The following is a 24,332-nucleotide window of genomic DNA, read 5'->3' on the forward strand; positions in this document are numbered from 1 at the left end:
TGTAAAAGAAAAGTTTTGTTTCATATATTTTTTTCATACTTACTATCTCATCAAAATTGTACCTATTTTTATGAGCAGGTTAGTTTCGGCCAAATAATGTGTTTTAATAATAACTAATATGTTTTTCGTTACTTTAATGTGAAGTTTGCTTATTTTCATTAATAAATAGGACAAGAATAAAAGGGTGTTTTATTTTCATAATATTGATTAATAAAACGGATTTTTCCTCTTTTGAAATTGAAGGACTGCTGTGTAACTATTATTTTGAGCAGGTGTGTATATAAAAGGGTAATGTGCACAAAGGGGAAATGCTTATAGCGTAAAGGTGTATGCGTAAGAATAATTGCAGGTGTTAATTTGAGTGAGAGCTTCACATTTTTACAAGGTAAACAGATATTATTTTTATGTAAGCATCGATCGTAGCTGTTGGTTTTATAATAAGTCAAAATTGTATAGCTATTTTTTAACTTTTGTCATAAAAGTCAGAAATGATAGTTTAAAGTTGACATTTATCAAAATCAAAAATAATTGATGACAGTTGATATTTTAATAAAAGTCAATAATAGGAGTAAAAATTTGACCTTTATTAATCTAATCTAATTAAAGTCGTAAATAACAGTAAAAAGTTGACATTTATTAAAACATTCAAGGTTAGGTTATTTGAAACGTCCCATCCGAGAGGAACTCACAAAGACTGAGTGAGTCCATAGTAATACCAGAAGTTAGCTCAATAACCAAACTGAAAAAGCTTATCATAAACCAGGACCTATGTTATAAAATAACTTCGGCCTCTTGGCAAATACTAGAAGCTTTCTAAGACTTATGCTACTTACTGCGTCTGGACCTGAGAGTTGTGCCACTCCTAAGAGCTGGAGCCTTAGCCTGGCGAGAGTAGGGCAGGAGTACAAAACATGCTCCATCGTTTCCTCCACCAACCCTGACTTCCTACGTATCACTGACAAGGCTTAATTTAAAAGTATGTGACGCGAAAAGTCAGTGTCCAGTCAAAGTTCCCATCATGAGGCTACATTCCACCCTTTTCAATGACTAGAGTCACTTTGTAAAACCTGCACATGATCTTCGACAATTTGCAGACACGCGCTGTTCCTCGTCTTTCCTGCTTGGCCGATCGTTTGCTGCGTTTTTGATTTCGCCCAATCTTATTGGGACGTCGACGGTGCAAGCTTAGAGGGATGCGCCCTGTTTTTTCCGCTTTTTCATTTCCATATATTCCCGTATGCCCAAGGACACGATATAGATGTATATATCTCCATATTCCGATACTTTCCAGGGAATGCTTACACTCTGATACACTTTTAGATGTTGTGCTATGAGAGATAATTGCATTAATTGCTGCGTGGGTGTCAATGTAAAGATTGACGCGATTGGAGTTTAAGCTATTTTCCTCCAGTGTGTGCTTCAACTTCCACCTGGAAAACACTACAGTGACTGGCAGCTTGCAGGATTTTTTCATTTCCGGATCAGCGTAGTATACGGCAGACCCTGCTCCTATTATTTTGGAGCCATCGGTGTACGCGTGTATCGCCTCGTGTACCATTTCAGCGCCCTTGCGCCAACCTTGCGCATGTGTCATACACGCACCAATGATTTCCTATAAAAAGAAAATTTTAGTAGAACTAGCAGCAAATTGGGATGAGACTATTTTGGGAGCATTTCAAGACCGTTTATGAATTGTTTTCGGAATAAAATTTAGACTATTTCAGAATCATTTTGAAATTGTTTCCGTATTATTTCGGAGCTCTCAGAATAATTTCGTGATCATTTCTAGAATTCTTTGTGGGATACTTTTGGTATTACTTCAGAACCCTTCCCAAACCGATCCGACACTGTTTCTGGTTAATTTCGAGATTGCTTCCTGCTTGCAACTTAGTATTTTCTGCAGCCACCAAAAGTCTGCGCGAGTCTAGCTACTCAATTTCGTACGTATCTGGACCGGCATGCTTCTTTCGTTTTTCGGACTGCGACAATGTCGTCTGTATATCCGTCAAAGAATGAATCAACGTGCATTTCAAGATTGAAAATTGTATCGTATTTTGACATTACATAGAACATGACTAGGAATTGATCCCTGCGCTGCCCCCATGTCACTTTCTCATCTGTGGTTTGATATATGAGAATGCGATCTCTAGCACGCTGTAGGTAGCAAGGGATTTGAAAGCTTTGTTCTAAGGTGGTCCATTCCCGCTGTTAAATGCGTTTCTTACATCCAAAGTTGCATGAAATCAAATCGCCTGTGTTTCTTGCTGTGCTTATTCTATAGCAGCAAAGGCTGGACAGGCCTAAAGCCATGTTAACTCGATGACAATCCATCTGCTTGTTCAATGGCGGTGGCAATGCGTGTTTTAGGAGTATTTTAAAAAGTTTTTCGTAGCATGCGTAATAACTGATATAATGAAAACGAGTTTGGGTACCCAAAAGGCTAGCTTGCCTATTAGTATTGCTGCTGGTTTTTTTATTGATTCCAACTTGTTCGGTGATATTTCCTCATCATAAAACTAATCTATGTATGTCATATCATAACCAAATTATTATTGAATAAATGGCTCTATAGAAGTTCAATCTCTACCCTGCTTCTCACATCGAGTCTTTGTCTGAAAATTAGATTTATTATACTCTGCTGGGCAGAGCTCACAGAGTATATTAATTTTGTTCGCATAACGGTACCCCGTAACGGCATAAACTAATCGAGATAGATATAGATCTATATATCAAAATGATCTGAGCGAAAAAAGAAATTAATTTAGCCACGTCCGTCCGTCCGTCCGACCGTCCACCCGTAAACACGATAACTTGAGTAAATTTTTAGGTATCTGAATGAAATTTGGTACGTAATTTCCTGTCATCTCAGATCTCTATTTAAAATGAGCGAAATCGGACTATAACCTCACCCGCTTTTTCGATATCGAAAAAAGAAAAAAATTCCATAATTCTATACCAAATACGAAAAAAGCGGTGAAACATGGTGATTGGATTGGTTTTTTGACGCAAAATATAACTTTAGAAAAAACTTTGTAACATGGGTGTGACACCTACTATATTAAGTAGAAGAAAATGAAAAAGTTCTGCAGGGCGAAATCAAAAGCCCTTGGAATCATGGCAGCAATACTGTTCGTGGTAATACATATATAAATAAATTAGCGACAGATGATGTTCTGGGTCACCCTGGTCCACATTTTGGTCGATATCTCGAAAACGCCTTCACATATACAACTAAGGGCCACTCCTTTTTAAAACCCTCATTAATACCTTCAATTTTATACCCATATCGTACAAACCCATTCTAGAGTCACCCCTGGTCCACCTTTATGGCGATTTCTCGAAAAGACGTCCACCTATAGAACCATGGCCCACTCCCATTTAAAATACTCTTTAATATCTTCCATGTGATACCAATGTCATAGAAACACATTCCAGGGTTACCCTAGGTTCATTTTACTACATGGTGATTTTCCATTATTTTGTCTCCACAGCTCTCAGCTGAGTATGTAATGTTCGGTTACACCCGAACTTAGCCTTCCTTACTTGTTTTCATATGAGTTTACGCTTTTCAACAAACTAATATACAATCCAATTTATCCATTGCAATTTGCAATTAAATAACTACAATCAAACCGGCCTGAATGAATGAATTGGATATGAGTGAGTAGTTTTTTTTTTTGTTTTTGAACGAAATACAAGAAGGCAGCGTCACGCAAAGGGATGCAATGCAAAACGAACACACATGAAAAAAAAAACAATACCTCACACACTCAAAATGGAAAATATATAAAAGTAAAATATAAGTAGCTTTCAAGCCATCAATTGCACTCAACTTGAATGGACGACTTGTCTAATATATGGTAATCTCTATGAAAAATATTTGACAGCGTGTTGAGTGCGAGCTACAACCACACATTCCTGTTCAAAAATGAGTTACGAACAAAAACTGTGAAAAATAGGCAAAAAATTATATACCAAATTGTGCGATTTAAATATATCGTAACAACCGCTTCTGAATATCAGTTCACCGTATACTAGTTAAAAAGTAAATGATGAATAATTCCTTGCATATTTTTATGGCTCCGTTTCACTCAATTGTTAAATTAATAAACTCTTATAATGTGCACAAATAATTCGCTTTACAGTAGTGCAGTTTCACACTCTAGTGGGTTTTGCAGAAGTCCATATCAAACTGAAAGAACCTCTCGCATGAGCGCTGCCTTGTAAGTTGACTCAGGTCTACATACAAGCGGCTGGATCTAACGTGCATGACATGCTCTAATACGGTCTCTCATTGTTCTCTTCCTCATGTTTGTGTATGGGGGTTCATCTTTTGTTGTCTTAAGCCCCCGTCACATAATTAGTTTTTCATATAGATGCGTTTAACTCAATTATTATGAGTAGATTGCACGTATTTTTATGAAGAATGATTGAGCAGCACTGGCGCCATGACATGAAAAAGTACCCAACTTGCTACTTCTGCAAGCCAAGCATAAGAAGAAGAATTTGACATTTGCTTTGACTAAGAGTGATGTCACACTTTGCAAGTGAAATTATTTTTCCCACTCGTTGGTAACTTTTCTAACATTTTTCGCTATTAAAAACTGCAATATAGCAATCGAATACGACACAAAATATGTTAGCAAGTATTTTTCTTGTATAGGGAGAATGTTTATAACAGTGCTCGCGAAATTTTGTATGTGAATGGGCAAGGCGAAACAAACTGCAATTGCCAAGTCTGAAGTTCCTTCATTATTATAAACGCATCATTATGGTGGCTTGATTTTGGCGATGTTATTGGAATGCATAAGCTTGTGTTAAACGCATCTCTATGAACAATTCCATTGTGTCGCGGCCTTTACGCTGGCGGTGTTTGTCATTTTGTGTCACGTTGTTGTTGTTGTGTAGCATATATTATTTACTGTGATGTGCCAAACTTCCTTACAAATAAGTTAGACAAGTTGAGGAGTCAAGTGATACCCAGAAAGTTTGACAGAATCTAGCCAACCAGGGTATCAACAATTTTTTTTTGATGGTTGAGTTAGACGGTCTAAGGGTCAGTTTGACAATATTATTATTTAGCCAACCATCATCACTGTTATCACATTTAAATTGAAGACTGTGTAGGCTTCGGATCTATATCCGCCAAAGGATTACCAACATCAATAATACTCCCTTAAACCCTCAGGAAGTATCCATATCTGTTGCTACAAGAAGAAGAAGAACTCTTGGCAATTACTACTCTGGACTCAGAAGGCAATTGAAAAGTAAAGTCCTCTCTCGACGAACAAAAATCAAGCCCTACGAGCCGCTCATTATTGTCTTGATGAATGGATCCGAATAACAAACGGCGTCGGGGAAACATGGCATGGCTCTTGGAGTTTGTTATCCTCAAGATTAATAATTTCGTCCGTGATGCTGATGGCGAGCATCTTGGCGGGTATTATTTTTCTCCTGATACGCGTTGGAATGTTTCAAGCCAACATAAGAAAAGGAGAAGAAGAATAGATCAGAAAGGAGAACCTTCTCATATACTACAGCAGAGGATATCACAAAAATTACAAAAGAAATTGCGGAGGTCCAACCAGTAAACTCTTTAAAAGGTTCTTAAAAGCACGGGGACTATAACTCAAACAGCACGAGTTGTGTAACGCAACCATTTCAAGGAATCGCTAACGAAATTTATAGCTTCTCCTATTGCCAACCTCACCTACCCGTGGTGAATTCTGTCTATTTAACAGGCGAGGCTTTGGTGACTACAAGTACTTCACGGAGGGTTTGGCTGACCCAGGAGGTTCAATGTCGTCATCATATATATTATTTCTAAATGCTGTTTTTATGTAAGGGTCCCTTTTTCGCCCTTAAATGAAATCCAAATCTATAAATAAGGTTTCGGTTGTAAAGATGGAGATTCGGGCTATTAGCGAGCTTTTGGCAATTTTGGTAGTAGTGCTTTTGTTTAGCTATATTTTATTAAAATAATTTGGTAAAAATAAACGATTGTGAGCACACAAGAAATCTATTTGTACTATGGTACTATTGTGAAAATTTGCACTGCATTACCGGTAGTTGCTGCCATACGCCAAATCGCAGCGCAAGCTGAAGTTTTAATTGATTGATAGAACAGCTGATTTCTGTTGATATTTGATAAGATACTTTTAGATTGGTTGCACAAGATGCGCACCGGTCCAGCTCGTATCAAATAGTTCTCCAGATAGCAGGTTAGTATCTTAATGGTATTATTTCCGGAACGTCTCGGATAAATATTAGGCCAGAAGAAGTAGACTAGAAAATGTACATTGGGCTCAATCGAAGATGCAACACTAAATCCAGGTGAGCTATCCACTTTTCAACCTTAGACGTAATAAAAGCTGTAAAGAGTGTGCGACGAACAGGCATGGTGACAGCCTTTGAACAATGATTTCAAATCCCTTGAAACTTACAGCGCATTATAGGAGTTTTGACAGGCCATCAAAGTCATAAAGGGATAAATGGGAAATTTTCAAGCCCGACATTTCGAAGTCGAAATTTACAACCTGAATCCAAGCTAAGTTCAAAATAGGTGATAGACCCTCGCGGCTTCCAGCTGACAGAAAAACCACGCAACGCTTGAAACTACTTTTGAAACTGTTCTTAACTACCTTGACATAAGGCTAAACTCCCGACTAACATACTGGGTGACAAAGGGCAATTTATATATTATTGCTCCTAAGCAGGCTGATGGTAAACATTACATGACCAACCTAAGAAAATGTAATAGTTGGCAAATGAGTGGAAAGCCTACTACACATGTTGAATGTTTTACTGCCATTATTTCAACCTAAAAGATGTTGCAGGTTCACTCTGCAGTTGGTTTGACCCTGATTCATATTCTGCTATAGATTTTCACTCCTTACTTATTTACTTAATTGGCGCTTAACCCTTTAAACGGTTATGGCCGTCCAACAAGGCGCGCCAGTCGCTCCGCCAACCGGCGCCAATTGGTCACACCAAGGGAGTTTAAATCGTTTTCCACCTGGTCCTTCCAACGGAGTGGGGGCCGCCCTCTACCTCTGCTTCCATAGGCGGGTTCCGATAGAAACACTTTCTTGGCCGGAACATCATCTTTCATTCGCATAACATGGCCTAGCCAGCGCAGCCGCTGCGTTTTAATTCGCTGGACTATGTTGATGTCTGGGTATAGCTCGTACAGCTCATCATTAAATCTTCTTCGGTACTAGCCATCGCCAACGCGTACAGGTCCATAAATCTTTCGAAGAACTTTTCTCTCGGACACTCCCAAAGCCGCTTCATCTGCTGTTGTCATGGTCCATGCTTCTGCCCCATATAGCAGGACGGGTACGATAAGTGACTTGTAGAGTATGATTTTCGTTCGCCGAGAGAGGACTTTACTTTTCAATTGCCTAGTATTAGTAGATTGTCACTCCTACGGTGCTTATTAACAACTTGCAACTTGTGGGGATTATGTTGGGCAAACTACATCAACCAGAAAACAGTGTTAGCCATCTAAAAGCCATTTTATTGCTATCAAAGGGCAGAAATACGAAATTGCAGCGGGGTATCCAAAAATAAAAAGTTTATATTATTGTCCAAATGCGTTATTGCCTAGCTCAGCTTGTGCAACAACTACAAAAAACGCAGCAATAAACGTCAACTTAAAGCCGGACGACATAAGTGAAATGTGCTGATTCTGATGACAATAGCTAATAACAGCAAAAAGAGTCATGACATTCAATCAAATTTCTTAAACATCTGCAAAGCTGCAGCTAAGCAAATGCCAGATGAGTAATGTACAATACGGTACGGTATGACACACCTTGACATTGACCCAGCAGTCAAGCAACTACTTATTAACTTCTTCAAAATCAGCTCAGCAGACTTCATACTCGTTTTAGATATGGGTCGAGCTCTATTGCAGGAAATAAGAAAGCAGGCCTGAGTACTAAATATACGTGAGGTTCGATGTATAAACATACAGGCGTATGTCCAGAAAACTAATGTTTCTAAATTAACTAAAGCTCACGCAGGAGTTGCAGTTAAACTACAAAAGAGGTAAATTTACCAGGCTGAGTTATCGTCTTCTTAATGGTTTCTTATCTACATGTTACAGGGGCTTAGGTTAGGTGCTAGCTGCCCTGGAAAGGGAAGCTCACTTGAACAGCATGAAGGTTCGTTATGATACCACATAAAATAAAGGTGAATGAAGTAGCTAGGGCTATTTAAAGTAGATTTAGTCTTTTAGTTAAACCGATCTCAAACTTTGACCTGATTCTGGGAAAAGCTCTGCAATCAAGCATAAAGTGACTCGATGATTCTACCTCATCAACTTCCATACAGCTGCATTAGGATGGGGTTTCCAGTATGTTTAGACATACCGCATGGATTCCCATTTGACAGTGTCCTAGCAAAACCCCAGTGATCATTGATTGATGAGCGTTAGTAAGTCCAATCATTCCGGCGGACCTCCGGCCATCCACTTCTGGCCAGAAGTTGCTACGCTGCAAGAGGTGGTGTCCGCCCAACGCTTGCTGAGCTGACTTGAGGACTATTTATGTGAGAGCAGACCACAGAGTGACAGCGGAAGTTCGAAATCCCCACAGCCACCTTCATGCGGTTCAATTAAACCGATGCAGGCTAAGAAAACCGCATGACAGTTGCCCGGGATATCACTATGGCACGGGGCTCAAATAATCTTAATCATAAAATAGTTCGATGCAATCGCAAGCGACGTCAGGCACTCCCAGACCACCCTCATTCGCACTTTAGTTGAACTCAAGTCCTTGATATCCGCTTTGCTATCAGAATAGATGTTAAATTCCCTAACAGTAGTAACACTGGATGGCATTTCATCCACCGCATCCTTAATCGCAGCAACTTCTGATAAAAACGCAGGTAGCACAAATAGATAACTTTTCGATAACCATGTGGTAACACTCCGATAACAAATCTGTAAATAATTGAGAACTTTTTGTTAATAAATCGAGAACTTTTGAATACAAAGTTTATGACAAATCGACAACTTTTTGATAAAAAATCGATAACTTTTCGATAAATTAGCTATGACTGTTGATAGTAAATAGGTTTGCGACAATTCGGTAACTTTTAATAACAAATCTATAACTTTCGATTACAAATCGATAACTCGTCAATAACAAACCTATAATAAACAGTTCCTTTCCTCACTACGCATACAATCACTGTCAAAATTTTTTGTGCAGGGATACTATAACTTACCATACACACATACATACATATATACAGGATCATATATATTGAAGTACAAATATGAAGGTTTTCTCTGCCAACTGCACACCATTTACCAGCTTTTATTAACGATCCAACTACCCAACTTAGTGGCAGCTTTTCCATATATCCAATGGCTGTCGTTTTGTCCATTCAACTGTCTTATTTGCGTATCTTCTATGAAAGTGTCTCATATTTCGCTATCCATTTCAGCGCACCATCATCATCACCATAGCAATATTATTGCTGTGCTTTCGCTTTGTGATTTCCATTATGTTGCTTTTGATTTTCGCTTTGGTGATCATTAGGGTGGGTCGATTTGTATGGACGAAAGTTCATCGATATCGCCCCATTGATTTTTCGCTAGGATTTGGGCTCAGGAAAAAAAGTTCCACTACGCATACCCAAAAAAAAAATAATAATTTTCGAGCCTGCGATGACAAAAAAAATTTTCATTTATCGATTTGTTGTTAAAAATGTACCGATATTTTATCAAATATTTAATGAAAAGTAAATGGGTATTTAATAATTTAGGAAAAATTTAAACAACGTGACATCAGGACGGACAAGGCTCTTCAAAGCCTTTTCTACGGGGAGTGGGATTTGGCTGAATGCGTTTGTAACACTTCAACCATGGTAGGAGAGCGGGTCCAAATCCCACTCCCCGGCGAAAAGGCTTTGAAGAAATTTACAAGGTATAATCGAAACAGCTGTCGCCTTGGCCGTCTTGACGTCGCGTTGTTTAAATTTTGCCCAAATTATTAAATAAATTATAAATTAAAAATTGCTTCAAATAAATGTTTTCATACATTTAAAGCAATTAGAGTAATCCCCGCTTAAACTAATGTAAATGGATATTTTTTAGTAAAAAATATCGATTTGTTATCAGTGTTAAAGTGTCGAAAAGTTATCGTTTTGTTGTTGAAAAGTTACCGATTTTTTATCGAAAAGTTATCGACTTGTTATAACGATTTGTTAACAAAAATCTATCAGTTTAGAATTGCAAAGTTATCTTAAGGGAGCATCACCAATTTCTTATCGGAGTATTATCGACGACTCATCGGTATGTAATAAAACAAATTACGATAAAACTTCAAAATAAAATTGATAACACACCTGTTATCCGCGGCAACTCAGTAAGAAACCAATAACAAGTCGATTACATGGCGATACAAATTTGCTATCGAAAATAAACCGATAATTGTAATCATAGCCTCTTATCGACTAACATGAGCGCCGTGAGCACTAATTTCTCGAAAAAGTTGCTGGAAACACAAAAAAATATAAACTAAATTTTGTGTACGCCTTTGTTCAAAAAAATACGTGGCAAAGTATTAAAATCCAATTTTATAGCATCCTGTGTAGATGAAAAATTCTGCGCTGACCTTTTGCAAAAAAAAAAGTTAGTAAAAAAGGAGCAAGAAATTATGAATACATTATTTGGTATTTATTCTTTGTTCATATTGATGACCTCATTATTATTGTTATTGTTTCTAAAATTTCCTGAAAATAACCCATTTTTATGGCATAATTTATTCATTACAAATTATTGGTTATTTGGTGGAATTTATTATGCTGCTTACCCTACAAGAAACGCTGATAGTTTTACTAATACACTCACACTTGTAATTGACAATGCTGATCCTGCGATGACGTAAACATTGATACTCAAATTTATGTATGTTACTTTGATCGCTCACGCATGTCCGCATGTTCCCAACGACAGCCTATAATCATGAAAAAGGACTCAAACTGGGAAGCTTCGGGCACCTGGTACAGAACAAAAGAACATACAGCAGATACCATTATGCATGTGAGACAGATACATAATTCTCAACGGAATTTTATGTATGCGAGAACAGTTTATCCGATTTAATCATGTTGTCACTACTGACTGTCATATGACAATCAAATGATTATCACGGTTGTTTTGTTATTTTTTAAATTCCGCCATTTTCAACCGACGAAAACCATATAAAAAATAAGTTTAAAAAATGAAAAAGAGAGCATTTCAAAGCTCCATGCTAAAAGAAAAAAAATCGAAAATAATATTACAAAATACCAAAAGCTGTCGGAACGTATGGGGCGCACTCAAAAAATTGATACTCGAAAAATAATAGTGGTTAGTGGTGATTCATTTTTAAATGTGTTTCCGCGTGAGGAAAGCGCTCTTCTGTTGTTTTGTTATTTTCTGAATTTAAATTGAACAATTAAATTGAACGGCGGCCACCGTGGTGTGATGGTAGCGTGCTCCGCCTATCACACCGTATGCCCTGGGTTCAACTCCCGGGCAAAGCAAGATCAAAATTTTAGAAATAATATTTTTCAATTAGAAGAAAATTTTTCTAAGCGGGGTCGCCCCTCGGCAGTGTCTGGCAAGCGCTCCGATTGTATTTCTGCCATGAAAAGCTCTCAGTGAAAACTCATCTGCCTTGCAGATGCCGTTCGGAGTCGGCATAAAACATGTAGGTCCCGTCCGGCCAATTTGTAGGGAAAAATCAAGAGGAGCACGACGCAAATTGGAAGAGAAGCTCGGCCTTAGATCTCTTCGGAGGCTATCGCGCCTTACATTTATTTTATTTTTAAATTGAACATTCTGAACTCGAATTCTTATAAAACTATTTATTTTAAATAAATAAGAAACACGTATACTTTTATCACGTACAAAATTAAAAACGTAAAGAAATAAAGTAAATAAAAAGCAAAAAACAATTTGTTTAATTTTTGGCGGAATATAAGAATAGTCATTTATGATAGTATAACAGTCAAACCTGATATCTACAGTAAACTATCATTTATGACACTTTTTGATAGTTAGAGTGTCATCACTGATCCAGGAAAAGGAATGAGAGTGAGCAGTACGGCTATATACTTAATCAGTAGGCCATGTTGGTGTATAAGAAGGAGACAAAAACTCACACGTACACAGTTGTTTACATCACATTTGCGCAAGTCCCCTTAAGTTTGTGATAGAAAGTTTGTATGAGGCGCTGATCGTTAGGTTGACATTGCTGACAATCAGATGATAGTCATATGATTGTCAGTATTCTTGTAGGGTAGTAGACCTTTTTGAATAAATAAGATCTAAGCACGGTTGCCACTTTGGTCCATTTGGACCAAAAATGGTCCTTTCCAACCCCATTTGGTCCGCTGGTCCCTTTTTTTAAACTTTGGTCCTTCTTAGGCAATAGCCACGAGTTTGGTACTTTTCTTTCTTTTTTCTGAGATAAAAATTAACAACACTACCCACAACATTTGCCACACTTTCATCAACCCACATATAATTTTTACTTTAATTCCATAGAATTCGTACGACAAATATTGCTCAGTCAATAAAATGTAGCGGAACAATGGCATTTCACCTAGGAGATGATTCAGGCGAGGCATTAAAAAGAAAAGTGTTGGATCTTAGAGCAAACATATTATACGGACTTGTCAGAAAAAAGTTTTCCAAAACTTACACTTATTGAATCAAGGCTATGGTACGAAGTTTAAAGGTTTGGGAGACAATGTAAGCATCTATAAAAATAGCATTAACAAAACTGCTTCGAAGAAGTGCTTTTTTTCATTCATGATTTGCTGAGTTTGCCACATAGTTCGGCAACACCAAAACGCAAACTTTTTAACCATTTCTTACTAAAGCCTAACTGCGTTGTACATTTTATTTCATTGCAATCAACAACATAGTGCTGGAACTAAGAGCTTTATCAGTAAAACTATGTTCAAAACGTTTGGTTGGTGAAAGACATAGACTTATCTTAGAAATTTGAAAATGTAATACCTTAAAGTATAAAGTATTGTTTGTGTAGTTTAAATTAAAGAAAAGTCTCCTATTCGCTATGTTTTACATTTTACAACGAATACAACAGTCGTGTGATTTGCCGAATAGCTCGAATCACATTACAATAAAATAAAAATGTTGTCCTTTTTTGGAGATTTGGTCCTTTTTTTCGATGAATTTCGGTCCCGTATGAAAAAAATGGTGTGGCAACCGTGGATCTAAGTGAATGTGAGCAATCACACACACATACGCCATTATGAATATATATAAATACACTCATTATAAATAAATAAGTGTAAGGCGCGAAAACCTCCGAAGAGAATTTAGGCCGAGCTTCTCTTCCAATTTGCATAGGCGGAGCACGCTACCATCACACCACACTTATTAGCAGCTGGAAATTTTCCAGATAAGAATAAATTTACTTTTGTATAAGCAACCTAAAAATATGAACAAAATAGAGACGAACAAAGAATCGAATAATAATTATTATTAAGCCGAGTTAATTTTTAATGCATTTTAAAAGTATTTATTCATATCATTCTGTTGCTATTGTCTAATATTTTTCTATACCATTTTTCTTTGCAGACGGTCAGCATCGGCGAGTAATGCAAGACGACCGATACGGATTGTGCCCGATTGGACGGAGAATGCGGTGCAGGGTGAACACTTTTGGAAGCCAACCTCAGCATCGGGCGATTTATGTTGCTTGAATGAAGAGTGCATTGTGAGTATCGAAAATTTAATAAATTATTATTTTGCTCTTTGAATCAGTACTCATAAAAAATATTACCAGTACTGTCAGATGTTCTTATGTACGAGCTTTAGTGTATCTTATTTTTGGAAACTTACAAGAATTTATCTTCCATTGTACCTCCTTTCCTTTGTAAAGCAAAGCAAAAGTCGAAGATGGACAGTTACAACAAATCTAACCTCACAAAACTTAACGCTATCAGCCTCCATGTCCTCGGAGACCTTATTAGCGACGTGGACGTAGCATAGACATATACGTCGATGACATCACGCTGTTGACTTTCAAACACGCAAAAATATGGGCGCGACTTACATTTGCGAATAGTCAGCCGCAGTTGTTTCTAAGATACAGAGCCGAAAAAAATTCTAAAGTCTCTCACTAGCAGCACTAGGTGCTAGCTACTTATAAAGCATTTCGCACTTGCTTGCTTGTGTGCTACGCGTCTCCGATATGGAGGCCAAACTTAAAAGAGACCAACTTGAGAAGACTGCAGGCTTGTCAAAACGCCATGGGATGTATTCTCTCTTGACGCCAGAATATCGTCTAAACAATGAGGCGGGAACACTACCCATTAAAAGGAGAGATAAAATTCTGAACAATTAGTTCCTGTTAAATTCTCAGAAATCTGAGCATCCCAAAAGGCAACTGATTGACGAGGACTCGCCTCCGATCATCACCGTAAGCATTATGAAAAGTCCCGGCATACAAGATTTTAGCCGTTTGAATTAATAAAAGCAAGAAGATGTCATCAGCATCATCTATACTCAGTTGCTCAAGTGTTACCCGAATACATGCCCGGCGAATGCAGTTCTCAGAGTCCAGTACCCGAAAATAAAAGGAAAGCAGGCTTATCAGGGAGATGCGCTTCACTCTGGCACAACTTACATTTGGATATTGTATTAGGTTAAACTCTTACCTATCTAGAATCAAGCCATATATAAGCAATGTATATTCCTCATATGACACCAACCAGCACTGCTACAAGAAGAAAGTTTTCACTAGTCGCTTAAAGTAAATCGAATTTGAAAAAAATTTAACCAAAACGAAGACCTAACGGGCAACACCACAGCTGTTGCGGATATAGCGGCTCCTTTTTCCTGTTGTTCTTTTAGCGATAAAGACCCCCACCCCCATGGCCTTGGTGAGTGTTATCGATGTTGATAGTCCTTTTCCGGATACAGATCCGGTACGTTCCGGTAACAAGTACCATAAAGGTACTAGCCCGACCATCTCGAGAACGATTTGGTATGACCACATGAAACCTTCTAGACCATCCCGCCATCGCACTTGCTAGATCCATCATGAGTTCGGGGTCGCCAGAGCCTCGGCTGTTAATGAAACAGGATTCGCCACGGGTAGGTGAGGTTGACAATTGGGTTGGGAAGCTATATATTGCGCTGACAACCCCTTGAGAGGGTTGCGTTACACAACCCCTTGAATCAGTTTGGTATTTTAGTCGCCTCTGACGATAGGCATACCTACCGCGGGTATATTCTAAGCCACCTAAACCGCTGGGGATGATCGTTTTTCTTAGAATGTTCCTGTTGACGTGCGGGCTCATTCGATTTGACCAGACTAAACCTTATTAAGAACCCTAATATTTCAATTAAACATATTGTTTCTACGATTTAGACTTTAGAAATACATACCTCAATGTTATACCGTGACACGAACATGTCATTTTAAAACTTGAGTTAGAGAAACCGGCCCAGTGTATAGGTTGTTTTGTTCTAAGATATTGGAGATTGGAGTTTTACCTTATGATTTGTATAGATGATATCTCTGGTGTCCATTGTCCCAAATTTTTGTTAAACCGATATTCGAAACATATAATCGGAACGCTGACGTTATTCTGAAATTATGAGAAACCCGGACTGTTACCCCTAAGGGGGACCGCGATTTAGAAATACTAAGACATTTTTTTTTTAATTCAGGAGAGTCTTTAGTTGTTCCATGTGCAATTTTTAAGCCGAATTTCAAAAGCAATGAATATCTGCATTTCGTTTTAATATTATAGTGAAGTGTGAAAAATAAAAATCTATATATATAAAAAGAAAGGCTAAAATGTGTGTTAGTTGGTCGCCGGTGTTTGAAAAGATGCGTCAGTCGATTTTGTTCAAACGTGGACCCGAGTACCCCTAGAATGTGTTTATAGAATATGGTTAACAAATGAAAGCTGTTGATGAGTGCTTTAGTAGAGGGTAATTTCCATACCCCTGGGTGACTAGGGTAAGGGGGTCAGAATATACCCGCGGTAGGTATGCCTGTCGTAAGAGGCGACTAAAATACCAGATTCAAGGGGTGTCAGCGCAATATATAGCTTCTCCAAACCCAATTGTCAGCCTCACCTATCCGCGGCGAATCCTGTTTCACTAACAGACGCGGCTCTGGCGACCCCAAGCTCCTCATGGAACTTGGGGGTGGGGAGGGAGGGGATGGCCTGAAGGTTTAATGTGGCCACATAAATCGTTCCCGAGATGGTCGGGCTAGCATCTTAATGGTGCTGTGGTACCGGAGCGTACCGGATCTGTATCCGGCAAAGGACTATCACATCGATAACACTCCCCAAAGCCTTCGGGGAGCAACATTATCGCTTCAACAACAACAACAACAACAACAACTAGGGTCTCGAAATATAGGCCAAAACGTGGGCCAGTGAATGGCTAGACAGAGTTTATACAATATGGATATCAAATGAAAGCTGTTGATGAGTGCTTTAGTACAGTAATATATTATCCAGAGACGGACTGGGACTGGGATTAGGACTAGGACTGGGACTGAGACTCAGAGTGACTGGGACTGCGACTGGAATAAAATACATACCATCCTCTGGGACAGGCAATAAGGGATGCAGAAGAATGAGAAGAAATTGAGAGAATAGAAAAGAGAGAAGGCGATTGAGAAAGAGATAGAATGAGACGAAGATGGAGATAGATGAAGCGAAAAAAACGGAGTGGGGAGGGAATAAAAGGATTAGGAATCGGAGTCAGACGGAAAAGCTTATTAAAATGTATGCAGATAGGACAAATTTAGGGCAGAACAAGGTCTGCCGGCTCTTCTAGTAATCTTATATATAAAATTCTCGTGGCAAAGTGTTTGTGGTTGAACTCCTTCGAAACAGCACGACCAATTCTCATGAAAATTTGTGAGCATATTGAGTACGTTTGAGAATCACCCCAGAAAGGTAAGGGCACCCTTTAATTTTTGACTGGGACTGGGAAGAATAAAAAGACCTAAAGGGAAGAAAAACGAGGAAAGGAGAAAGAAAATGTGAAAGAGATAGAGATAGACGAAAATTGAGCGATAAGGATAGATGAAGAGAGAGAAGGAGTGAGCTAGAGAGAAAGGAAGATATGAATAGGACTGAGAAGCAGAAAGGGACGCCGACAGAGGAGTGAATAAAAGGATAAACAAAAGGGGTGAGAGGAGGAGATAAAAACTTCTTACAAGTTATGCACCTAGACCAAAGTTAGGGCAAAACAACTTCTGTCGGGTCTGCTAAATATCTTATAATTTCGTTTCGTAAATACTTAAACACGTATGGGGAGGCCGGATGACGGAACTCGTGTGCAGAAAATTCAAAAAAAAAACCATAAAACTATTTTCATTTAAATATTTAATTTTATTAACTTTTCCTGAAAATAAATGATTAAATAGTGCAACTAATTATATAATCAGTAACTGTAGCAAATTTCATGCAGTTTCTAATTACGCTCACAGCTTGGAATTTAATTAGTAGAAAACTGTTTAAAATGAAAATTCCTTCGCGCTTATGAAACTTGTACCGGCGTCGATAAAACACTTTAAATCAATTACAAAATTGTTTCATGTAATTCATTTATTGCATGTTTAACACACATTAAAAGTTGTGGCGTTTATACGCATGCCAATACTTAGAGGCGTGCACTAGAGCTGGATTCGATTCGATTTTTTTAAGAATCGATTTTTTCGATTCGATTCTACAAAAAAAATCGATTTAATCGATTAAATCGAACCAAACAAAGTTTATTTAAATTTTGCTTATTCTTTTTAACAGTGTACTTGCTTACGTACTTAACCATTTACACGATTTTTCCCGATAAATATAGCTGGACAGTTTCGTTGCCTGCAGACAAAATTGGAAGCATCAAGGAATGCCATATGGCATGGAGTGAGATAACTAGTATAGTCTTTACCGAAATGTCATAGTTTTTGCGTTTTTTTTTTTAATCTTTTATTTTATTTATTTGGCGGCCACCGTGGTGTGATGGTAGCGTGCGCCGCCTATCACACCGTATGCCCTGGGTTCAACTCCCGGGCAAAGCAACATCAAAATTTTAGAAATAAGGTTTTTCAATTAGAAGAAAATTTTTCTAAGCGGGGTCGCCCCTCGGCAGTGCTTGGCAAGCGCTCCGGTTGTATTTCTGCCATTAAAAGCTCTCAGTGAAAACTCATCTGTCTTGCAGATGCCGTTCGGAGTCGGCATAAAACATGTAGGTCTCCTCCGGCCAATTTGTAGGGAAAATCAAGAGGAGCACGACGCAAATTGGAAGAGAAGCTCGGCCTTAGATCTCCTCGGAGGTTATCGCGCCTTACATTTTTTTTTTTTTTTTTTTTCAAAATGTAGGGAAACCAACCTTGGGAACATTAACCAATACACTTGTTTTTTTAATACTTATTATTACAGTATCTATAATGTTCTCGATTCGTTTATGGCATTAGAATCGATCTATGTTCAGCGTCATATAAAAAGGTAGTATTTATTACATACGTAAGGTAACATGTTCTCAGTACATGTTTTGCAGCTTTTTAATCAATAAGGTATACGGAACTTTCAATTGACAACATACGGCAATTTGTGTCATCGTTTGCGTAGTTTCAGATAAAAACTTTATGGAAGTATTTGCTTAGCTTATTGAAAATAAAAAGGAATAAGGAATTTAATTGACGAAATTTCATAAAAATTACCACTTCTGTTTTCGTGTTTGCTGCTGTCTATATCATAAAAAGTATTGATTTTATATATATGTTAAAAGTGTGTTTCTTAATATTACTCGGAAGGCAAAACGTACCGAGGATGGAAGATTGTGTAAAAGATCTGAATCCGTTATCTTCGACAATCCTAAAGGGTTGCATATCTGTGGCAATCATTCTAATGAAAGCACAATCCAGTTGTTTTTTTCGCTCATCTACAGACTGAAACTTTCTTTGTTGTTATTACGTTCAAAAAAGGATTCTATAGGAGCTGTTGATGTAGACATTTCCATCCATTAGTTTTCATTTCGTACTGAACACAATATCATACCACAAAATAGATAAACACATGTTCAATATATTACCTGCCAGAAGTGCGAAGAAATTTCTTCATCTTTCTCCTTCCTTTCGAAGCCACCAACCCAAAGCTAAATTTATAAAAAAAAAATTACAGAATATGTATTTCCTCAAGCGTCCGTAAAGTAGATAGTGATGAAAACTTCGATGTCTAAAGAATTGAACGATTTAAAAAAAATAATCGATTCTACATTTCTAAAAAAAAGATCGATTAAATCGATTACGAATCGAATCGAAATCCAGCTCTAGCGTGCACATCCTAACGCATTAGAACCACATACCCGTCGGTGAAATTTGTGAGGAACATTTATGATTCAGAATTTATGGTACAGGGCCAAATAATACAGAAAGTATTCCGATTGCAATTTACTATAAAAAAAGCATTTTTAATCCAGATTATTTAAAAACAAGCTTTTACAAGTGGCTCTGCCCGTATGAAAGGAATAAGCAAAATAACAGAAAATAGTTTTAGTTCTCTATACCGGAACACATCTCTGTAAACAATAATTTCGAATTCATTATTTGGGGCTGAAAAACAACGTAACCCTACATATCTCTAATACACTTACTAAATAGAACAAATAATGAAGTACAAAAAATAATATTGATATAATAGTGAACAGCGGAAGTAATACTATAAAAATCCAATGTTACTAAGCTTTAAGCGCGCCTATAAAACTTCCACACAATTAGGATTAAAAGCATATAGAATTAGTATGTACCTAAATGGTGAGTAAAGTTATAGCAACAAAAAGGCAATACTTAGAGAGCAAGTGCAAAGCGAGCAGCGAGGCATTCATATGGCTGAGTTGTTAATGGCATCTGCCTTTACACTGGTATAAAGTATGAATAAATAAAAAATAAATGTAAGGCGCGATAACCTCTGAAAAGATTTTAGGCCGAGCTTCTATTCCAATTTGCGTCGTTCTCCTTATGATTTTTCCTACAAATTGGCGGGACGGGACCTACTTGCTTTATGCCGACTCCGAACGGCATCTACAAAGCAGATGAGTTTTCACTGAGAGCTTTTCATTGCAGAAATACACTCGGAGTGCTTACCAAATAGTGCCGAGGGACGACCCCGCTTTGAAAAAGTTGCTTCTAATTGAAAAAACTTGTTTCTAAAATTTGGATCTTCGGTGTGGATGGCGGAGCGCGCTACCATCACACCACGGCGGCCGGTCGTATAAAGTATGAATGTTGGAGATTTCAAGTGCAATACTTAGCTTCCGAGAAGCTAGCTGATGAAGAAGTGAAATTCAGAAACATGTCCTAGTAACCGTTACCGTTTGTAAACTTTGCAATTTTCTCTAATATTAATAACAAAAACAATTGTATAAAGAAATATGTGCAAGTCTCGCTAGTTAAATACAGATTATGATTTCTACGTTTATGTACCTAACTTCCTCGAGCCTTACGCCCATGTTTCGTGTTTTCTGCATTCGAAAACTGGTTTCAAAAGGGCTTTCCGTTTTCAAATCGAAAACATATAAGGAATTTTACTTAATTGTGCCCCACTTGAAGCACTCGGTTCAATTGGAATGGGAACAGCTCCTGGATGCAACTTCAGCTTCTTTGCTGTCCTCGCTGTTATAACACGCACCGCAATCTTCATACATTGTGCTCCTTTTCATACGTATACCTTCTACAATTGGAATGGAATTATAAGAGGATTCAAGGGGTATATAGACGCAATAGACAGCTTTATAGCCTTACAGCTTCCGCAACCCAATTGTCAACCTCACTACCCAAAGGGAAATCCTGTTAGAAATATGAAAGTATCATACAAATATTTAGCTCTGGCGACCCCAAGTTCATCATGGGACTAAACGTGGTTGGCGGGATTACCTAGAAGGTTCAATGTGGTCATATTAAATCATTCCTTGATGGTCCGCCTTGTACCTTAGTGGTGCTTGTTACCGGAACGTGCAAGATCTATGTTCGGACAAGGACAATCAACATCGATAATACTCCCCCAAACCTTCGGGGAGTATCCTTATCGCACAAAAACAACAACAACATGGGTTCGTAAGCCTCGATAAATTAGAGATAAGTGTACATATACCCTACTGTTCTTGGCGTGTCTTTATGTTGTTGTAGCAGTACTTCGCCCCATCCAATAGGTGCGACATCAATCCTCTCTAATGGGAGTCGAAGGAAACTTGGTGTTTCAACAAGGGTGAACCCTAATGAGAGGGGTGTTAGAGACGTTGGTTCCACATAACAATTGAAGAGATGGTTGGTGTCATGTGGGGACACATTGCAAGCAGGACACATATTTTGTATGTCGGGATTGTTTCTAGATAGGCAAGAGTTTAACCTGTTAAAGTACCTAGATCGAAGTTGAGCTAGAGTGACGCGTGTTTCCCTAGGGAGAGTGCGTTCCCCTTCTGCTAGTTCTGGGTATTTTTCTTTAAAGTACCAGATTCGCCGGGCATTTCCTGGTATAGAGGTACGACGCCTGTTTGTGGATGTCCCTGAGGACCTACTTGTGTTTTTTTGCTTCATACGGCTGTGTTCTCGGGTACCGTATTTGCCCATAATGCTTACGGAGGTGCCTCCTTAAGCCCCTGGGCGATGTTGGCTTATCAATCAGGTGTCTGTTGGGATGCCCAGGTTTCTGGGTATTCAACAGGAACTGTTTGGTTAGCATCTCCTTTCTCTCCCTGATGGGTAGTATTCTCGCCTCATTATGTAGACGGTGTTCTGGGGACATAAGAAGACAGCCCGTAGCGGTTCTGAGGGCAGTATTTTGGCAGGCCTTTATTTTCTTCCAGTGAATAACCTTAAGGCTTGGCGACCATATCGGGGACGCGTAGCATGCAATCGGCCGGTCCATTTGTAAGTGGTAATGAGCGTTTCTTTATCTTTACCCCAAGTGCTGCCGGCAAGAGATTTGAAGATTTTATTACGGCTATGGATTTTTTGTACAATCGCCGTTGCATGCTCTCCAAAATTTAGACCCTGATCAAACGTCACACCCAAGATTTTGGGGTGTAGGACAGTCGGTAGCGTAGTGCCATCGACGTGGATGTTCGATATCGTCGACATTTGGCACGTCCATGTTGTAAATATGGTCACCGATGATTTGGTCGGTGACAATTTCAGGTTTGGCGAGTCGAAGAAACTGGAGAGATCACAGAGATAGCTGTTTATTTTGTTACAAAGCTCATCGATCTGTAGGCCTGGGCCTGTGGCCGTTATTGTACAGACATCGGCGTAGGAAACGATAGTGATTCCTTCTGGTGGTCCACTTTTATATTTCTACTTCTCATAAATATTTTTGCAATTTCTATGCCAAAATTTAATAATCAAAGTTTAGCAAGAATATGTCTTTATATAAAGAGAAATTTTTCGCTGATTGTTGTCCATTTATACAAAGAAAGTGCTTAAAATTTTTTTATTTTATTTTTATTTTCTCCTTTTCTTACATTTTCTCGGTGTCTTAACCTATCTGTTAAGTTTTACGCTTGTAGCTCAATGAGAACTTACATAAAAATCTATCCCAAAATTCCCTCCGTTCCGTTTGATTTTTCTAAGTATCTCAGTCCGTGCGCGCCCTAGCGAAACTTTTTGTATTGTGTCATCGGCTGTCATCGACCTCTGAATTAAGCTCTAAATTTTTAGCTCCTAGCTCATCGAGACGTTACTTAAAACACGGTTTCAAATTTCCAAATTATTATCTAATTTTTTCGATCCGTGCGCCAGCTAACGGAATTTTTTTCTCCTTTTGTCCCTATGTCACGGTGTCTTAACCTGTCTCTGAGATTTCATGGTTGTAGCTCAGCGAAAAGTTAGTTTAAAATCCAAATCTTATCTAAATATTTCCATCCATGCGCTACCTAACGGAATTTTTGTCTCCTTTCCTTAAGTTTTCTCGGCGTCTTATCCTATCTGTGAAGTTTTACAGTTGTAGCTCAATGAGAACTTAAGTAATACAAGTTATTTTTCACAAATTAAAAACTAAAAAATTATCCGAAAGGGTTAAGATTTTTTTCTTTTTTATATTATAGTCCGGTTCTTTATGAGAGAACTGTCAAATTCAATCACACTTTGGCTACAATGTAGTGAATACACTTACGCTCTCATTCTTGTATAATCCCTACAGCATACCAATACCACACACTACGCCTACGCTTACACATTCGCTATTACTACAAACAGTACATATACCAATATTACAAAGTACATTTATATTATACATATGTATGTACATATATCCCATATATAGCATAACACTTGACAAGATTGCATTTACATTCAGGATTCCTCCATGCCAAGAGCAAAGATGTGCAAAAATTGTGACAATTCACTCACTGGCATAATATGAGCCGATGTACAAATATAAATTGCGCTAACTTCGCACATGCTATGCCGAATATGAACAAGTAAGGAAGTCTACGTTCGGGTGAAACCGAACATTACATACACAGCTGTGCACTTGAAATGCTGTTGTTGTTTGTTTTGTGTGCTTAATAGTGTTACAAGGCTGCACAATAATACATATATGTATATATGGTTCTATTCTGAACTAGTTTTTCTTCGAGTTATGGCTCCCGAAACAAAGAAAATTGCTTAGTCATAAAAGGGGCAGTGCCACGCCCATTTTTTTTTTAATTTGAAGTTTTTCCTATTTATTGTTATAAATCCACTTGGGAAATGAAATACCATTGATATAAAGCTCTTTTTGGCAAAGATATAGCTTATTTTATTCGGCCAAGACCCTTTTAAAAATCTTTTATATAAAAGTGGGTGTGGTACTTAACCGATTTCGTAAATTTTTCTTCAAAGCATTCCTTATAGTAAAGGCATCCGTTCTGCCGAATTTTGTTACGATAGGATTAACGAGTTTTGATTTATGATTAATAGTATTTGTAAAATTGATTTTATCACAAGTAGGCGTTACCACGCCCATTTAAAAAGAAAAATTTCAAATTTTTATCACGAGTCTCACTATCAGTCCACACGTAAAATTTCAACATTCTAGGTGTATTATTTACTAAATGATCAGGTTTTTTGTGTTATCCAAAATTTTATATATATATAAAGTGGGCGTGGTTATCATCCGAAAACCAATCTATTCTAGGCCCAGATAAGCTCGTGTACCAAATTTGGTGAAGATATCTCAATATTTACACAAGTTATCGTGTAACGGACAGACGGACGGACATGGCTCAATCAAATATTTTTTCGATACTGATGATTTTGATATATAGAAGTCTATATCTATATCGATTCTTTTATACA

At 38.0% G+C, this 24,332-nt stretch overlaps 1 protein-coding gene across 19 annotated transcripts in view; it reads left to right on the top strand.

Annotated features, from left to right (window-relative positions):
- rdgA (retinal degeneration A) overlaps window positions 1-24,332 on the top strand; it is a 1,310,388-nt gene that overhangs the window by 1,063,448 nt on the left and 222,608 nt on the right. For all 19 annotated transcript variants that reach the window (XM_067783802.1, XM_067783806.1, XM_067783805.1 and 16 more), the window contains one exon: window positions 13,610-13,748. In XM_067783802.1, coding sequence (XP_067639903.1) covers window positions 13,610-13,748 — 139 coding nt within the window. The remainder of the gene's footprint in view (window positions 1-13,609; window positions 13,749-24,332) is intronic.

Source organism: Eurosta solidaginis, chromosome 4 (assembly GCF_040869045.1).
Source record: "Eurosta solidaginis isolate ZX-2024a chromosome 4, ASM4086904v1, whole genome shotgun sequence".
Taxonomy (NCBI): domain Eukaryota; kingdom Metazoa; phylum Arthropoda; class Insecta; order Diptera; family Tephritidae; genus Eurosta; species Eurosta solidaginis.